Here is a 22,746-nt window from a genome sequence, read left to right as displayed (position 1 = left end):
GGAGGTAGATAGTTTTAACAAATGTGACAGAAAGCTCTAAGACCATACCTCAGGAGCTTTTAAAAATACAAGATAAAAATATTTGTAACCGAATAAAAAATCATGTGAGAGATTAACAGAATCTACAAACTAAGAAAAAAAACCAGTAGGCAATAAGCAGTTTAAACTCACTATTAATTAATTGCTAAGTATCTCTGAGTGAACATGCAGCTAAAAGTATTAAATGGTACATATTTACTTTAGAGTCTAAAATTCAGTCATAAGAAAATAATTAAAATATTTCACAAGTTCATTGCAGCATTATTTATACTAAATTAGAAACAACCTAAATATCTAGAAGTGAATAATTATGTTACATCTATAGATAGCAAAATATAGAAAATACAGAACATTAAAAAGACAAATATAAAGTCCCTCTACTCCCAAAACTCAGATAATACTTCTGACTTCTACATAATTGCTTTTATTTATGAATTTTAAAATTGTTACTTTAGTGTATAAAGGATTACTACCTGTGTGTGTACACATATATATTTTTGATATATAGTGTATATGTTTTTAATAAGGTACTGTATTGTCATTAAAAACTATATTTCCAAATAATTTATCATGCATTTATATTGATACACCCTATGATTAATATATATATATATATATATACACACACACACACACACACATATACGGGTAGTACTCCTTTACATACTGTAATAACAATTTTAGAATTCATATATAAAAACAATTATGTAAAATTTAGAAGTGATTGTCTGAGTTTTGGGAATAGAGGCACCTTATATTTGTCTTTTTAATGCTTTATATCTTCCATAGTTTTATAATATATATTTGTTTTGTTTTCTTTTTTTAATCATGGGTGGGGATGCAATCAATGAATTTTCCCTATCTAGTACTCCACTTGATCTGTCTTTAACATTTCACTTCAATGCTTTGTTATTTTCCATAATTTTACAGTATATATTTGTTTTCTTTTTTTTATAATGAGTGGGGATGGAATCAATGAATTTTTCCTATCTAGGACACCACTTGATCTTTCTTTAACATTTCAGGATAGTAACTGATGGTATGGAGAACAAAAGAGTGATAGAAAGTTTATCTACCCCACATATCTCACCAAATCTGTGTCTAGCTTAAGAGAATAGCCATTGATAAAGAGCCGAACCTCTTAACTAACTAGCTATAATTCTATTTTAGGGAGGAGGAAGGCTCTCAGATAAATTGCTTTGTAACTGATTCTTTCTTTGACAAAATAGGAACCTGGTGCACCTACACCTTGCTGTTTTTCTCCCCATTGCAAAAGAGTATGATCTTCAGTAGATCAACTGAAAGAAGCCAAAAAGATAAAGACAGTGAGAAATTGGGAGGTCAGTAGGCCACGAACCTTAACAATTTATCATCTGAAGTTTTCATTTGATCTTAATGCCACTGCATTGATTTCAGCCCTAGCTTTCACCTTTTCTAACTACTCCTTTTGCCAAGGCTCTCCATTTCTTTATGGTCTAAATTCCCCCCTCATAACCATCTAAAATTAAGAAATAGAGTCGTTTCCAGCAATTCAGTAATCTACTTGTGTGGATATTTCTCTGCAAAGGAAGGAAGAAGGAAGAAAGAAGAGAGACCATAAAACCCTTTTTCCCATCCAACTTTCTGAATTTTATCATTAGTGGAATTTTTGTAATAGGAGATAGTTGTTGGGGCCCTTAGCCTGTCAGCATTACCACAGACCTGTCCAATTTACTTAGCAATTCGAATTGTATCTACTAAAGGCTATGGGGCTTGTTAAAGACTGAATTTTGACACCAAAAAGCCGCCATTCAATCTGCAAATATGTTTTGACAACCGTACTATGTTCCAGGTGCTAAATATGCAATAGTAAACTAAACAGATATGGTACCCATCCTTAAAAGCTTATAATTTGCATGTAGGTGAGCAAACTTTAAATATATAATTATAAACTCAGTGAGTTCCAAAAGTTGAAATAGGTAAGCAGAAAGAGATTATTTCAGGCAAAAGAAACAGCATGTGAAAAGAACCAAAGAATAAAAAGGCATTATAGTGGAAATAAAAGAAAGGGAAGGGAATAGTGTGGCACAACACAAGCTTGTAAAAGTAAGCAGGGAACAGGTTATCATGAAGGATCTTAAAGCAAAGCTTGTGAAATGATAAACAGATTTTCCAAGTGAGAGTGGGAGTTAACTAGGCAGCCAAATTATAAAACTGTACAGATGCATAGATCAGTTTTGTGTGCGTATATGGTTTTTTGTTTTTGTTGTTGTTGTTGTTTGTTTGAGAAGCTCTGTCACCCAGTCTAGAGTGCGATGGCCCGATCGTGGCTCACTGCAACCATCGCCTCCCAGGTTCAAGCTATTCTTCTACCTCACCCTCCTGAGTAGCTAGGATTACAGGCACCTGCCACCTCACCTGGCTAATTTTTGTATTTTTAGTAGAAATGGAGTTTCATTCACCCTGTTAGCCAGGATGGTTTCGAACTCCTGACCTCCAGTGATCTGCCTGCCTCAGCTTCCCAAAGTGCTGGGATTATAGACATGAGCCACCGTGCCTGGCCCATAGATCAGTTTTTAACACGTGTTCGTGAGAGAGAGAGACAGACACTCATAAGGGCTGTACTTTTTGTTTTCCACCTGAGATGTTAGACTAACATGATTTCTCCAGAGGAGGTGAAGATTAAGGCAGGGAAGGAGAAAGGGCAGGCAATCTAAATTTGCAGAATCTAATAATTCAAACATTATTAAGATAGCAGCAGGGGTCAAGGGGCCTCAGTAGGTTTGCACAGCAGTAATACAACCCAAAACTAACACATCCAATATTGTTTTTCCAGTGTCTGGATTTATAAAGTCTTAAATTTCTGCATGTGTACTATTTGAGAAAGCAAACTGTAGAGTTTTAGGAAGCATGTTGCATTTAGCAGGGGTGGCAAGGACAGGATGTTTGCAGTTTGCTTCAGTGAGTCAAGAATTTTGTTGTTGTTGGGCCTTGTTTTGTGTTTTTTGACATGGTAAAGTTGAGTCTCGTTCTTTTTTGAGTTTGAGAGTAACCGTGTTTAATGAATTACTGGAAGTCTAGCCAGCTGTGGCCATTTTTAAAGCAATTAAAGTATCACAAGATAGTTGTTCTTTATAATACTTCTTTAGTATAGCAAAATATAGATGGCCTGAGAGTACAATAAGGAAGTCAGATCACCTTGCTGCCTTTTTCCACAAGTGTTTTTCATCTGAACCACAAAATGTAGAAAAATGTTTCAGTAACTTTTTTCTCAATTTCCCCAAACATGGTACTTAGGTAGTTATATTCTAGACACATATGAAAGAAGGCAAGTCATTATATACATTGGATGCCTTAAAGCATTAGGGCTTAATTCTCTCCCTGAACCCCAGTAGAGAAAGCTTCTAGGGTATCCAAAGAGCATTTACTTATAAGTTCATTCTGCAATTAAAGTGCTTTTACTATAATGACATAAATTCTTAGAAGTGTACTGAAGACAGTTTCGTAAGAGATTTTCAAAATCATTATTTATATTGTCTCTTTCTCCTGAAAAATAATTCGTTCATTAATCATTCACTAATACTACAGCTGAAGTGGTAAAGAAATTCCTGTATATAATTATCTTTGACTTTACAAAGCCCTTTGAAAGAATTTCAAGTTTAGTATGTAAATCAAAAGTGGTTTGAGTAAATACCTAACTCAGATACCAACAGCATCAACACTTTCCTTGGATTCTGGCAACAAAAATCAGAGTAAATAAAGAGAGAAGTGTTACGTTGTAATAGATAGTACACTTTTACTGGCATGTTAAGGTGTTAGGGAAAGTGTTGCAAAAAACATAGTTAATCATAATTCTAGTTTTACTGACATAACATTGTAAGTTTTCATTTATGATGAAGACCAATTGTAAACTTGATTTTTTTTTTTTTTTTAAAGACAGAGTCTCACTCTGTCACCCAGGAAGCTGGAGTGCAGTGGTGCGATCTCAGCTCACTGCAACCCTCACCTCCCCGGTTCAAGCGATTCACCTGCTTCAGCCTCCTGAGTAGCTGGGATTACAGGCACACACTCCACACCTGTCTAATTTTTGTATTTTTAGTAGAGAAGGGGTTTCACTATGTTGTTCAGGCTGGTCTCAAAACTCCTGACCTCATGATCTGCCCGCCTTGGCCTCCCAAAGTGCTGGGATTACAGGCGTGAGCCACCGCATCTGACCAAACTTGATTTCTTACATAGTTTTGTCATCCAAACATTTCTGTCCCTCTGACAATACAATGAGTGATTCCTTTTGTATATATCATTGAGCAGTATAGCACCTATAAGAAAAGAAAATATGTTTTCATTTTGTTTTTTAGATCAGTACAATGGAACATGAATTTTCAGTAAAGGAACGTGGGTTTGAAGTTCAATTGAGAGAGATGGAAGACAGTAATAGAAATTCCATTGTTGAACTGAGGCATCTCCTAGAGACTCAACAGAAGGCAGCCAATAGGTGGAAAGAAGAAACGAAGAAACTTACTGAAAGTGCTGAAATTAGAATCAATAATCTAAAGTAAGTCTACTGTTAGTTGTTTGACATGTTTTACAGAAGAAATTCTTTAACCTGTAATTTAATGTCCTTGCCATACTTTTTTAAAAAAATGTATAATTCTGAACCTTATCTTTTTATTCAGTAAATATTTATGAAACTACTGTAAAAATATTATGTCATAAACCAAAGCAAATATTATATTTTTTACAAATTTCATGCATGTTTCATAAAATGTAGTAGTTTTTGTTGGATATATTAGTTTAGATAGTTGCAACAAAATCTGTTTCGCCTGCAAAACCTGAAATAATTTGTTCTCTGGCCCTTGAGAAAAAGTTATCTGACCCTTCCTCAGAAAAAACTTGAGATTTTTGTGCTGAATGAGATGGGAAGCTCAAGAGCTTCAACGTGGGAATGAGATTAGAGAGGTTCGAGCAAAGTGATGTGATCAGACTTAAATGTTCAACAGATGATTGTGATCACTGTATGATCTGTATCACTGTATGATTTACTATAGTAAACCTAAAACTACTATAAAAAATAAAGTCTATTAAAAAAAAGAATAGACTGTAAAGAGGCAAGGGTAAGAGAAGGAAGAAAGAAACTAGTACTATGATAGTCCGCGTATAAAATAGTGGTGGCTTAAACTCGGTTATAAAGGGTTGGTGATAATCACAGGAAGTTTGCTTTGGGCTGTTAAGTATGAGCTGCCCAAAAGATATTTAAGTCAAGATATCAACTAGTCAATTATGTATGTAAGTTGATATTCAGGGGAGAGATTACAGTAAGAGCTATAAACTTATGAATGACTAACATACACATGATTTTTAAAGTCATGGAATGAGAACATGTTGAAAAAGAGGATAGAGAGATGGAAACTGAGGACTGAGTTTCAAAATGTAAAGTTTAGGGAAATTATTCCACTGAGAGAGACTGAGAAAGCGTATCCAGAGAAACAGAAATAAAGACAAAATAGTAAAAATAAAAAATAAAAATTCAGAAAATGAATAAGCAATAATGGGTGATATTTATTGATTTTTTTAAAAATATTCCTTTAAAAAACTAGGAATAGAATTTCCTTAATTTTCTAAAGCCATCTATTCTATAGCAAACATTGTTCTCAGTGGCAAAAAATAATGTCAATAACATTCTTTTGAAGACTGAGAAGATGTCAGAGAAGTTCACTATTACCATTTCTATTGATCTTTGTACTGGAGTCCTAATCAGTGCACTAAGGCAAGAAAAAGAAATAAAAGGTTGACAAAATGGAAAGGAAGACAACATGGTTAAATATGTAAAAAGTCCAAAATAATTGATAGACAAACTATTAAGTGAATATAGAAAAACCATTTGTAATCTATATACCAGTAACAAACATTTCAAAAATAAAACTTTAAAAGTAATTTATAATTACATCAAAAAACATCAGATACCTAGCAACAAATCTAACAAACGATATGTAAGACTTTTGTTTGAAAACTATGTATAATATTAAGAGTAATTAAAGTCTAAATAAAGGCAGAGACCATGTTTATTAATTAGAATGCTAAATATTATAATTATGTTCATTCTCCCCCACCAATATACCTATAGATTCAGTGTAATCCCAGTTAGAATCCTAGCACATGGAGCAATATCTGAAGTATATTAAGGTTAAAAAAAGGTAATGTAACAGTAGGTATAGTATTCTACTCATTAAGAGTGAGGAGTGTGTGTGCCTGTGTGTGGGTTTGTGCACATATGTGTATATAAACAATATATGTACACACACACTCATACACACACATATACACATTTGTGTTTTTAAAAATGAAGAGGTGAGCCAAAAAATAATTCAAAGGTAATCTCTGAGAGGAGAGAGGGGGACAGAATGAAGGATAGACTTCTTTGAATGAACCTTGTTTTGTAGATTTATAAGCTTAATTTTGGAACTATATAAATGTTTATATAATTATTTTTCAAATTAAATCAAAATTTGAAAAGCAATACCTAAAAATCAAAAGTAAAATTAAACAAATTAACTTAATTATATAGGAAGTTGATGGCTTAACTACATAGATGAATTATTTCAAGTGATATTAAACATAGTAATTAGACTGTGTGGGATAAAGCCTAAGGATTAAAGGAAATGCAAGAAATCATAAACTGTTTTTAGTAGTCATATTGTTAGAAATAATATTCATGGTGGTGTTCTGAAACTTATAATTATAGGATAAGGCAGCTGAGTTATTATAAAAGTCTTTAAGAACCGAATTTTTCATCATAAAAGAGAAGAAACTCAAAAGAAATTGAATAAACTTGTAGTTCTAAATTGGAATTGAAAATATGAGTTTATGAACTCAAGATGTATTTTACTCTTTAAAAACGTGTATTCCCTAGTTCAATCTTTTCAGTAAACAGTGAAAACAAGACCAGTATTCTTAAAAGGTCTTAAAAGAAACTAAAGGCTGGGCACAGTGGCTCACGCCTGTAATCCCAGCACTTTGGGAGGCCAAGGTGGGCAGATCATGAGGTCAGGAGATCAAGACCATCCTGGCTAACATGGTGAAACCCTGTCTCTACTAAAAATACGAAAAATTGGCCGGGCATGGTAGCGGGTGCCTGTAGTCCCAGCTACTGGGGAGGCTGAGGCAGGAGAATGGCGTGAACCCGGGAAGCGGACCTCGCAGCGAGCCTAGATCACGCCACCGTACTCCAGCCTGGGTAACAAAGCAAGACTCTGTCTCAAAAGAAAAAAAAAGAAACTAAAAGGTCTCCTAAAAGAGACTAGGACTCTTTGGAAAAATTATTGATTACAGATTTGGGACAGGACAGTACAAGGTAAGCCTAGAAAATACTTTTTCATCACAAAAAGCAAAGAGAAGGTATCAAGATTGCTGGGGTCACATCAAAATGGCCCATGGACCAACTTAAGGTAGCTCCCCCGGCCCATGTGGGGACTATCTGCATATCAAAAAGAATATATGCAATAAATTGAAACATATCAAACATTTTTTAAATTCATGACTTCAGAATGGTTTTAAGTAAAGAAAAAAAGTCTTTGGTCACCTTTGGAAGATGCTGTAAAATCAACTCATTCTAAAAGAAAAAATATGAATAAAAGGAAAAATCAAGTGTTTCTTCTACCTTTCCTTTATTCACTGTATGTTAACAAATGGCATTTGGTCTTTTGTGCCATAATAGACCTAGTGTGAAGCCTCCAACTTTGTTTTTCTTTCTCAAGATTGGTCTGACTGGGGTCATTTGTAGTTTCATACAAATTTTAGGATCATCTTTTCCATTTCTATGAAAAATGTCATTGGAATTTTGATAGGCATTGCATTGAATCTGTAGATCACTTTGAATAGTATCAACATTCTGACAATATTAATTTCTTCAGTTCATGAATACAAGATATCTTTCCAATTATTTGTGCCTTCTTAAATTTCTTTGATCAAATTTTGGTAGTTTTCAATATGGAGATTTTTCTCTTCTTGGTTGAATTTATTCGTAGGTATTTTATTGTTTTAGTAGCTATTGTAAATGGAATTGTTTTCTTGATTTCTTTTTCAAATAGAAATAGTTAGTGTATAAAAATGCCACTGATACTTTGTGTGTTGATTTTGTAACCTGCAATTTTACTGCATTTGTTTATTCTAGCAGTTTTTTGATGAGGTCTTCAGGGTTTTGTATATGTAAGATCATTTCATCTGTAAACAGGGGCAATTTAACTTCTTCCTTTCCAATTTGATGCCTTTCTTTTGTCTTGCCTAATTTCTCTGGGTAGGACTTTCAGTACCATATGGAATAGACGTGGCAAAAATGGGCATTCCTTGTCATGTTCTTGACCTTCAGAGGAAATAATTTCAATTTTTCACCATTAAGTATGATACTAGCTGTGGATTTTTCATAAATACCCTTTATTGTGTTGAGGTAGTTCCCTATATTGGGTAGGAAATTGTTTTTTTAGAAAAATCAAAGAATGACCTCAAAAATTATAGATATTTTAGATTTTAACTTAAGTTTTATACATGTATATTTTAACATATAAGGTTAAATATATTTAACCAATAAATACTTTAATTCATGCCATGAATATCTTATAAATTCAATTTTTATTACCAAATCTTATTTTAAATGTTCTGTGGTTTATACTTTTTTAAAAACCTATAATGCAGGTACTCTAGAAAGGAAATTTTCAGTTTTGTTTTTAATTACAGACAAATCTATTGTCATGAATTATTTCTCCTCAAAAGCGTAAACTGAGGCAGAGATCTGGCATGGGCACAAAGGGTCGGTGTTCCGGCATATGGCAAATGCTAAAGATTAAAGTAGAGATGAGAAAGAAAAGGACTTGAATCAATTTAGAGGAAGATGGACAACAAATGTATCAGTGACATGAAAGCCCTGTGTCCTTTCCACAGAGAAGTTTGGTATCCTCATGACTTGGCAGCTGTCTTCCCTCAGAGCAAATAATTCAAGAGAAAGCATGAACCAGATGGGCTATAATTGTTTAAAAAAAAAGGATAGAAATATAATAGATTTTATGAATAAGCATAATTATCTGGCTTGAGAGTTGAAGGTAAGAAATAAACTACAGAAGAAAAGATTCAAAGCTCAGCAGTGAATCACAATTTTGTAAGAATATATTTACTGGAACATAAATTTGTAACCAAAAATTAATCATAAATGGAATTTTTAATGATTTCTGATTAAAATTCTGTAGGCCAGGTGCAGTGGCTCATGCCTGTAATCCCAGCACTTTGGGAGGCCAAGGCGGGCTGATCACGATGTCAGGAGATCGACCATCCTGGCTAACACAGTGAAACCTGTCCCTACTAAAAATACAAAAAATTAGCTGAGTGTGGTGGCGGGCGCCTGTAGTCCCAGCTACTGGGGAGGCAGAGGCGGGTGGCGTGAACCCGGGAGGCGGAGCTTGCAGTGAGCTGAGATGGCGCAACTGCGCTCTAGCCTGGGCGACAGAGCGAGACTCCCTCTCAAAAATAAAATTAAAATAAAATAAAATCTGTGATAGCGAATGTTTATATGATGAAATATATCTGCATTTGTTGGCTTTTAAGAGGCAATAAATCTTGACAATAAAAGATCGTTGAATGCTGAAATCTAAGAAAGATCACAAAAGGCAGTTCCTTTTTAGTCATATTGTGGAATTACCATTCCCACAGAGATTATTCTGATGTAACCTTCACTGCTCAGTAATTTTATTATAGCTTTATTGCTGAATTACCAATCTCTTTTTTCTGAAGTTCTCAATTTTACCCATTTGAGAAAAAAAATTTCTGACTCCCCAAAAATCTGCTGCCTGGTTTCTGTTTCTCTCTCTCTCCCCACCACTCAGTCCTGCCTTCCCTTATTGGCTTTTAGATGCCTATGCCTGTATTTAAAGTGAAAATAGTTTCTCTTTCTCGTTTCCTCTTCTTCCCTACATTTTATTACCAAGCTTATTTTATCCAGATGTTTGAATAATTTTTCTTTTACTTTCTATTTTTATGTACTCACGTACAAGCTTCAAAGAAACAAGCCCTTCTGATCTTATCAAATTCTTTTTTTTTAAAGATATTCATTCTTATGCTATTAATTATCTGTTGAATTCTTCACTGCACCCTCCTGCAGCTCTACATCTTACCTGGTATTTGCCCTCATGTTGTAACTGTCAGTAGATCGTTTACCATATGTCTTGTTATTATCTTAATTTCTGCATTTCAAAACTCAATTTATATTACATTTTCCAAATTGATTTCTTCTTTAACAATCTTTCTTCATTGATACCACTATTCCCCTAATTCCTGAATATAAAACCTTATAGCCATCTTTGACTCATTCATTGTATTTATCTTCTTTCAGTAACCAAGTCCTATTGATTCTTCTTTTGAAATGCCTTCTATCTTTTCATTCCCACTTCCATGACTCTAGAACTGCATTAGTTACCTATTTCTATGTAACAAATTACCCCAACATTTAGTTCTTAAGAAAAACATTTATTATTTTTTAATTTAATGAGTCAAAAATTTACTCATGAAGTAATTGGAAGTAGCTTATCTGGGTGAATCTGTCACAGGGTCTTTCATGAAGTATCAATCAAAATGTCATCTGAAGACTTAATGGGAGTGGAGGATCTGCCTCCAAGATTACTTACACCTCTGCAGATGGAAGGCCTAAGTTCCTGTTTATGGCCAGACACCTCACTTCCTAGCCATGTGACCTTTCCACAGAGAAGTTTGGTATCCTCATGACTTGGCGGCTGTCTTCCCTCAGAGCAAATAATTCAAGAGAAATCAAGAAGGCGTAATGCTTTTTGTGACCTAGTCTCCTAAGTCACATTTTTCTATTCATTAGAAGTGAGTTGCTAAATCCAGACCATATTAACAGTAAGGGGTTTTAGGACCTACCTTCTGAAGACATGAATCTCCAAGAATTTCTGGACATATTTTATAACCACCATAAGACCAAATCTGCATATTTTACTTGTGTAAATATTTGCTTATATTGTCCTCTCAACTCATCTTTGCATATAACTTCCTTGATCTTGAACTCCTCAACCTCTAAAACAATGAGAAATAGATTTCTTTTTTTAACCATCCAGTTTATGGTATTTTGTTATAACACCATGAATAGACAAAGACAACAACACAGGATAGGTGAAAGTCAACTTCTGTTTTTCCCATGTTATAGTCATTCAATCCTGAAACATTTAATGACAAGACTCTCCTTTCCTTGCTATTATACTTTGCACCACCCCTTTTGTCATAATTTGTGTTCATATATATGTGAATCTGTTTCTGACATCTCTTTTATGTTCTGTTGGTTTGTTTGCTTATCCTTGTGTCAATACCACACTGTCTTATTTATTACCTTTGTAAGACACTTTTGAAAACAACTACAAGATTTGAAAAGCAACCTGATACCTAATTATGGTCATTTCTCTTACTTTGTTCTTTTTTGTAAAAATATCTTACCTATTCTTGGTTCTGGGCATTTCTGTATTCATATTAGAATTGTATGTCAAGTTCCTTAAATAAATTTGATGGAATTTTAATTTGAATTCTATCAACTTTATAAATAAATTTAGAACAAGCAACATAATTAAAATTTTTATAATATTGTCTTTCAGTCTATGTACGTGACGTATCTCTCCATTTGTTTAGGTCTTCTAAAATGTCTCAGTAAAGTTAATTTCCTTGTAGAAATCTTACACCTTTGTCAAATTTATTTTAATTTCATTTTCTCATTGTTGCTTATACACAGAAATGTGAAAGCTTTTTGTTGCTGATGATACTTTCTTTACCCAGTGACCTTACTTAGGACAAAAGCTGTAGAATCTTTTGGATTTTGACCATATCGTCTATCAATATAACAGTTTTATCTCTTCAAATAACTATACGTTTTGTTTCTCTTTCTTGATTATTGCACTAGCTAAGACTTCCAGTGCAATACACAGAGTAGGGATAGTCAGGATTCTTATTCTTGTTCGCAATCTTAAAAGGAAAGCTTTCAATTTTCATCATTTCATATATTTTCTGTGTTTGGTGATAACCTCTATCACATTCAGGGAGTTTCCTTTTGTTATTACTTTACTAAGAGCTTTTATCACAAATATTAATTTTTTTTTCCGAGACAGAGTTTTGCTCTTGTTGCCCAGGCTGGAGTGCAGTGGCACGATCTCAGCTCACTGCAACCTCTGCCTCCCAGGTTCAAGTAGTTCTTCTGCCTCGGCCTCCCAAGTAGCTGGGATTACAGCCATGCACCAGCACGCCTGGCTAGTTTTTGTATTTTTAGTAGAGGCGGGGTTTCACCACGTTAGTCAGGCTGGTCTCAAACTCCTAACCACAGGTGATCCACCTGCCTCGGCCTCCCAAAGTGCTGGGAGCCAGAATGCTAGGCCTACAAATATTAAATTTTATAAAAGCTTTTGCTGCATTGTTTGGGGGTGATTATTTGAATTTGTTCTATGTAATCTGTTAATGGGATAAATTTTATGGATTGATTTTGCTAATGTACCAAATTTTCATTCCTGTGACAAAACCAACATGATTGTAATGCATTCTCCTTATATATGTATTTCTGGATTTGGTTTGTTAGAGTTTTATTTAATATATGTTTGTCTATGTTCATGAGAGAGATTGACCTGAAATCCTTTCTTGAACTCTCAAGTTATATCAAAGTTATGTTAGCCTCAAAAACAAATTGAAGAGTAGCCCTTCTTTTTTTGTAATCTTGTATATTTTATGGAGTTTTGAAAGTGTTTATTCCTTGAATATTTGATAGAATTCTCCAATGAAATCTCTTGGCCTGAAATTTTGTTGTTGTTGCTGTTGGGTTTTTGTAGGAGTTTTTTTTTATTGTTGATTCAATCAAAATGTATTTAACAGTGATATAATTCTTCAGATTTTATATTTCTTCATTGACATAGTTTTGGTACATTATATTTTATAGAAATACATCCATTTCTTCTAAATTTTTAATATTTTTGGATATGTTTTCCATATTATTGTCCATTTAATGTCTGCAGCATCTGTAATACCTCCTTTTGCATTCCTGATATTATTATACCTTGTCTCTTTTTTCTTTATCACTCTTACCAGAGTTTCTCAATTGTTTTCCTCTTTATAAATAACCTTTGATTTTTAATCTTTTCTATTTTGTGTTTATTACCTAATTTTATTACTTTCTGCTGTTTGTTAACCCTCTCCTTTCTTTCATGTTGCTGTTCTTTTTTCTGACTTCTTGAAATAGAAGCATGACTCAAATTTTCACCTTCTCTTTTTTCCGAATGCATGCATTCTTCAATGTTGTAAATTTTTCCCTATGTCTTGACATAACTTTAGTATACGTTTTGATGTATGTCGTGCTATTATTTAGTTCAAATTATTTTCCTTTTTTTTTTTTTTTCTGAGACAGGGTCTCACTCTTTCACACAGGCTGAAATGCAGTGGCACAATCTCAGCTCACTGCAACCTCTGCCTCCCAGGTTCAAGAAATTTTCCCGCCTCAACCTCCCAAGTAGCTAGGACCACAGATGCCCACCACCACAAATGGCTAATTTTTGTGTTTTTTGTAGAGACAGGGTTTCATTATGTTGCCCAGTCTGGTCTTGAACTCCTGGACTCAAGCAACTGATCCTCCTGCCTTGGCCTCCCAAAATGCTGAGATTATAGGAGTAAGCCACTGCACCTGGCCTCAAATTATTTACTAATATTTATTATCTTTTTTAATCTATATGTTATATATAAGTACATTTTCATATAAATTCTAAAGTTCTTAAACATATCCAGTCATTTTAGTTATTTTTTTCTTAATTGTTTCTATGTTTCATAGATTTAGAAACAGTAGATAGCTCAGTTTCAGGCCATTTCATTCATTGATACTTAGTGTAATTCAAAATATACTGGGATTTGTTTTTATTGTATTATTTAGTACTTTCTATTTCTGACATCTTTGCTTTATTCCTTTTTTTCTTTCTCATCTTTTTAATTCATTTGGTATTTTTTTAATCATTCTACTTTTTTCTCCAATATTTGGAAATTAATTACTCATATTATTTTGGTGACTACCCTACCTATTATACCACATATACTTAGGAAGTCTGAAGTTAATCAAAGCTTTTATTCTCCTCCCAGAAAACTCAAGAACCTTGAAACATATTAGCACCATTAATTTCTCTTACCCAGCTTATATATTATTGTTGACAGGTTAATTACTATTTAGTAAAAAATATATTACTGTAATGAACTATATATGAACAATAATAAATGTAAAATAAAATAATAAATATATATGAACAGTAATATATTTATTGTATATTACTGAATGTATGAGATACTAGAAGCAATGTAGAACAAAGTAATAAATATATATGAACAATACTGTTCTCATACATTCCATCTGGGACTACTTTCCTTATGTCTGAATTATGTCTTTCAGAAGTTCCTTTGGTAAAGATCTATTGGTGATGAATTCTCAACTGCTGCTCATAAAATATATTTACTTTTTGTTTATTCTTGAAAGATACTTTTGCTGGGTATGGAATTCCAAGTTGACAGGTATTTTCTTCTAGAACATTAAAGATACCATCTTTGGGAGCTGTGAACTGACAAAACATCAAGAGTTTACGCAATGATAAGAAACATGAGAGTTCCAGTTGACCAGAGTGGAACATCCTTGTTGAACACCCAGGGTGTACAATAAAGATTTCAGGATCACTTTATCCTATTGTTAAAATTAAACTAGCCTAGAGTAAAAAGAATTGAAAATCTGTCTTGATAAAGCTAAAAACAAGCTTCAAAAGGAACAAGGTGGTCCTCAAGTAACTTAACTACCTGCCAGAAAAAATCCAACACTTTTATTACTAGATAAACAAAAACAGGAAAATGGTACCCATAACCAGAAAAAAAGAAAAACAAAAACTAGCGCATCTAAACACACCCAGAAATGGCCAGGCGCGGTGGCTCACACCTGTGATCCCAGCATTTTGGGAGGCTGAGGCGGGTGGATCACGAGGTCAGGAGATTGAGACCACGGTGAAACCCTGTCTCTACTAAAAATACAAAAAATTAGCAGGGCACGGTGGTGGGCGCCTGTAGTCCCAGGTACTTGTGAGGCTGAGGCAGGAGAATGGTGTCAACCCGGGAGGCAGAGCTTGCAGTGAGCTGAGATCTCACCACTGCACTCCAGTCTGGGTGAACAGAGCAAGACTCTGTCTCAAAAAAAAAAAAAATAGAAACACACCCAGAAATGAGAGGGGATACAATTATTAATTTTTTAATTTTTATTAATTAAAAGTATTAAAAGGTGAGAACTTTAAACCAGCCATTGTAAATATTCTTAGTGATTTAAAGGAACACATGAAGATGATAAGGAGGGAAATGGAAGATGCAAAAAAGGAAACAATGGAAACCTGTGGATGAAAAATATTAGAGAATTTAAAAAGTCACAAAATGGGATTAACAGCAGATCATACACTGCACAAGAAGAGATCAGAGAACTTGAAGAGAGCAAAAGAAACCATCCAAAAATGAAACATAGTGAGAAAAAAAGACCAAAGAAAAATTATGCACAGAGAGCCTCAGAAACCTTAGGGACGATAGCAAGCAGTATAAAATACATACAAGTATAGTCCCAGGAGGGCAGGGATGGGAGTGTGGGAGTGTTTTAAGAAATAATGGGCCAGACACGGTGGCTCATGCCTGTAATCCTAGCACTTTGGGAGGCCGAGGCAGGTGGATCACCTGAGGTCAGGAGTTCAAGACCAGCCTGGCCAACATGGTAAAACCCCATCTCTACTAAAAATACAAAAATTATCCAGGAGTGGTGGCACATGCCTGTAATCTCAGCTCTTTGGGAGGCTGAGGCAGGAGACAGAGGTTGCAGTGAGCCAAGATCATGCCACTGCACTCCAGCCTGGATGACAGAGTAAGACTCCAGCTCCAAAAAAAAAAAAAAAAGAAAAGAACTAATGGGCAAATTTTTTCCAAACTTGATGAAAACCCTTTGTGTAGTTATCTGCTACTGCATAACAAATTGCTCCAAAATTTAGGGACTTAAAACAGCAAACATTTGTTTTCTCACAGTTTTTGAGGATTAGGAATCTAGACATGTTGGAATCAGAATGCCTCTGACTCAGGGTTTCTCATAAAGTTGCAGTCAATGTGTTGACTAAAGCTGCATTATCTCAAAGCTTGACCAGGAAAGGATCTGCTCCCAAGCTCACTCTGTAGCTGTTGGCAGGCCTCAGGTCTTCACTGACATTGGCAGGAGACATCAGTTCCTTGCCTTGTTGGTCTCTTCATGGGTCTAAAATGTTGTATCTTGCTTCCCTCAGAGTGAGGAGAGAGGGGGAGCGAGTGAGGGAGAAAGGGAAGGAAGTTAAGAGAGAGAAAGTAAAACAAAGGTCAAGATCTTTGTGTAAGCTAATCTTGAAAGTGACATCACATCACGTTAACCATATTCTGTCAATTAGAAGTGAGTCCCTGGGTAGAACCCCAAAGGTGAGACTTCATAAGGACCTCATAAGGTAGGGATCATTGAGGTTCGTTTCAGAGCTTACCTGCCACACCATTACATCACACCATACACAAAAATAACCTGAAATGAATCCTAGACCTAAGCATAAAAAAGGAAAACAATAAAATATCTAAAAGAAAATCTTATGATAAGCAAAAATTTCTTCCAAGACACAAGAATAAATAACAAAAAATTTGATAAAGTGGACTATATTAAATTAAAAACTTCTGGCCAGGTGCGGTGGCTCATGCCTGTAATCCCAACACTTTTAGAGGTCAAGGTGGGCAGATCAACTTGACGCTACAAGTTCAAAACCAGTCTGGCTAACAAGAGGAAACCCCCCTCTCTACTAAAATTGTGAAAAATTAGCCAGGTATGGTGGCACACCCCTGTAATCCCAGCTACTCAGGAAGCTGAAGAGTGAGAATTGCTTGAGCCTGGGAAGTGGTGAGCCGAGATGGTGCTACTGCACTCCAGCCTGAGCCACAGAGCAAGAGTCTGTCTTAAATATAAATAAATAATAAACAATAAAAATAAATAAAATTTAAAAAACATCTGCTTTTCAAAAGCCACCATTAAGAAAATGAAAAAATACCATGAGAAAAAAAATTGCAATTAGTATATCTGACAAAGGACTTGATTTTTTAATCTTTCAACTCAGTAATAATAGACAATTTTACTACAAAGTTAAATGTGTACTCATCATACAAACATGCAGTTTTAGTCACAGATGTTAGCCAAGAGAAATGAAAACACATCCACACAGAGACCAACCTGAGCAACATAGTGAGACCTCGTCTCTACAAAATAAAAAATAATAAAATTAACCAGGCATGGCAGTGCATGCCTAAAGCCCTAGCTACTTGGGAGGCTGAGGTGGGAGGATCACCTGAGCCCGGGAATTTGCAGCTGTGAACCCTGATCATGCCACTGCACTCCAGCCTGGGCAGCAGACCAAGACTCTTTCCAAAAATAAAACCAAAATATATTGACACAAAAAACCTATACACGAGTATTTATAGATATTTTATTTATAATGGCTGAAAATGAGAACCCAAGTGTACATCACCAGGTGCATGGATAAACTCTCAGAAATAAAAAGGAATAAACCACTGATACACACAACAACATGGATGAATGTCAAAAACGAGATTGAAAATTAAGAAACCAAACATAGAAGACTACATACTGTATGATTCCATATGTGTGAAGAGAAAGCAATTCTAATTTATAATGATAAAACACTTTGGATGCATAGGACTGGGATTTCATGGGTGGGGCAGTGACTGCAAAAGGGAAGAGGGACCTTTTTAGGGAGATGAAGTCTCGCTCTGTCGCCCAGGCTGGAGTGCAGTGGCACGATCTCGGTTCACTGCAACCTCCGCCTCATGGGTTCAAGCTATTCTTTTGCCACAGCCTCCCAAGTAGCTGGGACTACAGGCATGTGCCACCACGCCCAGCTAATTTTTGTATTTTTAGTAGAGATGAGGTTTCATCATATTGGCCAGGCTGGTCTCAAATTCCTGACGTCAAGTGATCCACCCACCTCAGCCTCCCAAAGTGCTGGGATTATAGGCGTGAGCCACCGCACTCGGCTTATTCTATATCTTAATTCCTGTGGTGGTTACATGAGTGTATGCTTTTGTCAGATCTCACCAAACCACACTCAAAATGGCTGCACCTTATTTCCCACAATTAGGAATAAGGTTGATTTTAAAACCAAAATAAATACTGCCTTTGCATGATTCACTGTCTCCTGTCCTCCTGAGATTCTGATCAAAGGTATTTTAAACTTTTCTTGTGCATTTCTTTGTCTCTCACCCTCTATTTTTCATCTTTTTTCATTGTGCTACATTCACACAGTCTCTTCTGATCTGTTATTTTACAACTTATCTTTTTTAATATTCAATTTGCTGTTGTATATTCTCAAGGGGTTGGTTGGTTGGTTTGTTAACTATTATTTTAGGTTCATGGATACATGAGCAGGTTTGTTGTATAGGGAACTTGCATGTCACAAGGGTTTGGTATACCTATTATTTTGTTACACAGACAACAAACATAGTACTTGATAGTTTTCTGATCCTCTCCCTACTCCCACCCTCCACCCTCAAGTAGGTGTCTGCTGTTTCCTTCTTTGTGTTCATGTATACTCAGTATTTAGCTCCCACTTGTGAGAGCATGCAGTATTTGTTTTTCTGTTCCTGTGTTAGTTCACTTAGGACTATGGCCTCCAACTCCATCCATGTTGCTACAAAGGACATAATCTCATTCTTTTTTATGACTGCATTGTATTCCATGGTGTATGTATACCATATTTTTTTTATCCAGTCTACCATTGATGGGCATTTAGGTTGATTTTGTGACTTTGCTCTTGTGAATAGTGCCACAATGAATCTACACATGCATGTGTCTCTGTGGTAACAATAATTTATATTCCTTGGGGCATATACCTAATAATGGGAATGCTGGGTTGAATGGTATACTTCTGTTTTAAGTTCTTTGAGAAATCTCCAAACTGCTTTCCACAGTAGCTGAACTAGTTTCCATTTGCACCAGCAGTGGATAAGCATTCCCTTTTCTCTGCAACCTTGCCAGCATCTGTTATTTTTTTGACTTTTTAATAATATCAATTCTGATGTGTGTGAGATAGTATCTCATTGTGGTTTTGATTTGCATTTCTATAATGATCAGTGATGTTGGGCATTTTTTCACATGCTTGTTGGCCACATATATGTCTTCTTTTGAAAGTGTCTGTTCATATCCTTTGCCCACTTTATAATGGGGTTGTTTTTTTCTTGTAAATTTGTTTAAGTATCTTGTAGATTCTGGATATTAGACTTTTATAGCATGTATAGTTTGCAAATATTCTCTCCATTCTGTAGATTGTCTATTTACTCGGTTGATAGTTTCTTTTGCTGTGCAGAAGCTCTTTAGTTTAATTAGGTCCACATGTCAACTTTAATTTTTGTTGCAACTGCTCTTGGAGTCTTCGCCATAAAATCTTTGCCAGGGCCTATGTCCAGATGGTATTCCCTAGGTTATCTTTCTGGGTTTTTGTAGTTTTATTTTACATTTAATTTTCTAATCAACCTTAAGAAGATTTTTGTATATGATATTAGGAGTCCGCCTTCAGTCTTCCACATATGGCCAGTTATGTCAGCACCATCTATTGAATAGGGAGTTCTTTCCCTATTACTTGTTTTTGTCTACTTTGTCAAAGATTAAATAGTTGTAGGTGTGTGACTTTATTTCTGGGCTGTCTATTCTGTTTCATTGGTCTATTTGTCTTATTTTTTACCAGCACCATGCTGTTTTGGTTGCTGTGGCCTTGTAGTATAGTTTTAAGTTTGTTAACATGGTGCCTCCAGCTTTGTTCTTTTAGTTTAGGATTGCCTTGGCTATTCAATCTCTTTTTTGGTTCCATATGAATTTTTAAATAGTTAAGTAGGCTTTTTTTCTAATTCTGTGAAAAATGTCATTGGTAATTTGATAGGAATAGTGTTGAATCTGTAAATTGCTTTGGGCAATATGACCATTTTAACAATATTGATTCTTCCTATCCATAGCATGGAATGCTTTTTCATTCATTTGTATCATCCCCAATTTCTCTGAGCAGTGTTTTGTTATTCTCATAGAGATCTTTCTCGTCCCTGGTTAGCTATATTCCTATTTTATTCATTTTGTGGCTCTTGTGAATGGGATTGTGTTCTTGATTTGGGTCTCAGCTTAGATGTCACTGATGTATAGAAATGCAATGGATTTTGGTACATTAATATTGTATCCTGAAACTTTGCTGAAGACATCAGATCTAGGAGCTTGTGAGCAGAGACTAATGGGTTTTCTAGGTCTAGAATTATATCATCCATAAAGAGAGATAGTTTGACTTCCTCTCTTCCTATTTGGATGCCCTTTACTTCTTCCTTTTGCTTCATTGCTCTGCCTAGGATTCCAGTACTATGTTGAATAGGAGTAGTGAGAGTGGGCATCCTTGTCTTGTTCCAGTTCTCAGGGGGATGCTTCCAGCTTTTGCCCATTCATTAAGATGTTATCTGTGGGTCTATCATATACGGCTTTTATAACTTTGAGATATGTTCCTTCAATGCCTAGTTTTTTGAGGGTTTTTAACATGAGGAGATGTTGAATTTTATCAAAAGCCTTTTCTAGACTGGACACAGTGGCTCACACCCAGCACTTTAGGAGGCCAAGGCAGGCAGATCACTTGAGGCTAGGACTTCAAGACCAGCCTGGCCAACATGGCAAAGCCCCATCTCTACTAAAAATACAAAAATTAGCTGGGCATGGTGGCGTGTGCCTGTAATCCCAGCTATTGAGGAGGCTGAGGCATGCGAATCATTTGAATCTGGGAGGCCAAGGTTTCACTTAGCCGATATTGTGCCACTGCACTCCAGCCCAGATGACAGAGCAAAGAGACTTTTCTGCATCTGCTGAGATGATAGTGTGGTTTTTGTTTTTAGTTCTGTTTATGTGGTGAATCACATTTCTTGATTTGTGTATGTTGAACCAACCTTGCATCCCAGGAATAAAGCTTACTTGATTGTGGCAGATTATCTTTTTGATGTGCTGCTGGATTCAGTTTACTATATTTGTTGAGGATTTTTGCATCTGTGATCATCAGGAATATTGACCTGAAGTTTTCTTTTTTTCTTGTGTCTCTGCCAGATTTTGATACCAGGATGATTCTGGCCTCATAGATTGAGTTAAACAGAAGTCCTTTCTCCTCAGTTTTTTGGAATAGTTTCATAAGGAATGGCATCAGCTCTTCTCTATACATGTGGTAGAATTTGGCTGTGAATCCTTCTGACCCTGGGATTTTTCTAGTTGATAGGCTTTTTATTATTGATTCATTTTCTGAAGTCACTGTCTGTTGATCTGTTCAGGGATTCAATTTATTCCTGGTTCAATATTGGAAGGTTGTATGTTTCCAAGAATTTATCCATTTCTAGGTTTTCTGGTTTGCGTGCATAGAGATGTTCATAGTAGTCTCTGAGGTTTTTGTTTGTTTGTTTGTTTGTTGTATTTCTGTGGGCTTAATAGTAATATTCCCTTGTCATTATGATTATTTATTTGGATCTTCTCTCTTTTACTTTATTAGTCTAGCTGGTGGTCTATCAATCTTATTTATTCTTTCAAAAACCAACTTCTGGATTTGTTGATCTTTACTATGGTTTTTTGCATATCTGTTTTCCTTCAGTTCAGCTCTGATTTTTGTTATTTATTGTCTTCTGCTCGCTCTGAGGTGGGTTTGCCCTTGTTTCTCTAGTTCCTCTAGGTGTGATGTTAAGTTGTTAATTTGAGGTCTTTCTAATTTTTTTAGGGCGTTTAGCCCTATAACTTCCGCTTAACACTGCTTTAGCTGTGTCCCCAAGATTCTGGTATGTTGTATCTTTGTTCTCATTAGTTTCAAATAATTTCTTGGTTTCTGCCTTAGTTTTTTGGTTCCCAAAAAGTCATTCAGGAGCAGGTTGTTTAATTCCCATGTAATCACATGATTATGAGCAATTTCCTTAGTATTGATTTTTATTTTTATGGTCTTGCACTGTGGTCCAAGAGTGTGTTTAGTATGATTTTTTTTTTAATTTTCTGAGAATTGTTTTACAGCTGATTGTGGTCAATTTTAGAGTATGTGCCATGTGCAGATGAGAAGAATGTATATTCTGTTTGTTTTGGGTGGAGAGGTCTATAAATATCTGTTAGGCCAATTTGGTAAAATGTTCTGTGCAGATCCTGAATATCTTTGTTAGTTTTCTGATTTGATCATCTGTCTAATATTGTCAGTGGGGTGCTGGAGTTTCCCACTATCATTGTGTGGTTATCTAAGTCTCTTTGTAGGTCTCTAAGAATTAACCTTATGAATCTGGGTGCTTCTGTGCTGGATGCATATATATTTAGGATAGTTGGGTCTTCTTGTTGAATTGAACCTTTTACCATTATGTAATGTTCTTCTTTGTCTTTTTTGATCATTGTGGGTTTAAAGACTGTTTTGTCTGAAATTAGAATAGCAATCCCTGCTTTTTTCTGTTTTCCATTTGTTTGGTTTTTCTCCATTCCTTTACTTTGAGCCTATGGGTATCTTTGCATGTGAGATGGGTTCCTTGTAGATCACATAGAGTTGGGTCTTGCTTCTTCATCCAACTTACCACTCTGTGCCCTTTAATTTGGGGCATTTAGCCCATTTACAT

General features: G+C 35.3%; 1 protein-coding gene across 1 annotated transcript in view; it reads left to right on the top strand.

Moving 5' to 3' along the window:
- SCLT1 (sodium channel and clathrin linker 1) overlaps positions 1–22,746 on the top strand; it is a 249,958-nt gene that overhangs the window by 198,348 nt on the left and 28,864 nt on the right. The window contains exon 18 of the mRNA XM_011996445.1: positions 4,374–4,570. Within this exon, the coding sequence (XP_011851835.1) occupies positions 4,374–4,570 (197 nt within the window). The remainder of the gene's footprint in view (positions 1–4,373; positions 4,571–22,746) is intronic.

The sequence above is a fragment of the Mandrillus leucophaeus genome, unplaced genomic scaffold (genome assembly GCF_000951045.1).
Source record: "Mandrillus leucophaeus isolate KB7577 unplaced genomic scaffold, Mleu.le_1.0 Scaffold513, whole genome shotgun sequence".
Classification (NCBI taxonomy): Eukaryota; Metazoa; Chordata; class Mammalia; order Primates; family Cercopithecidae; genus Mandrillus; species Mandrillus leucophaeus.
Note: the sequence above shows the minus strand (reverse complement) of the source record. Positions and strands in the feature narration are given on the sequence as shown.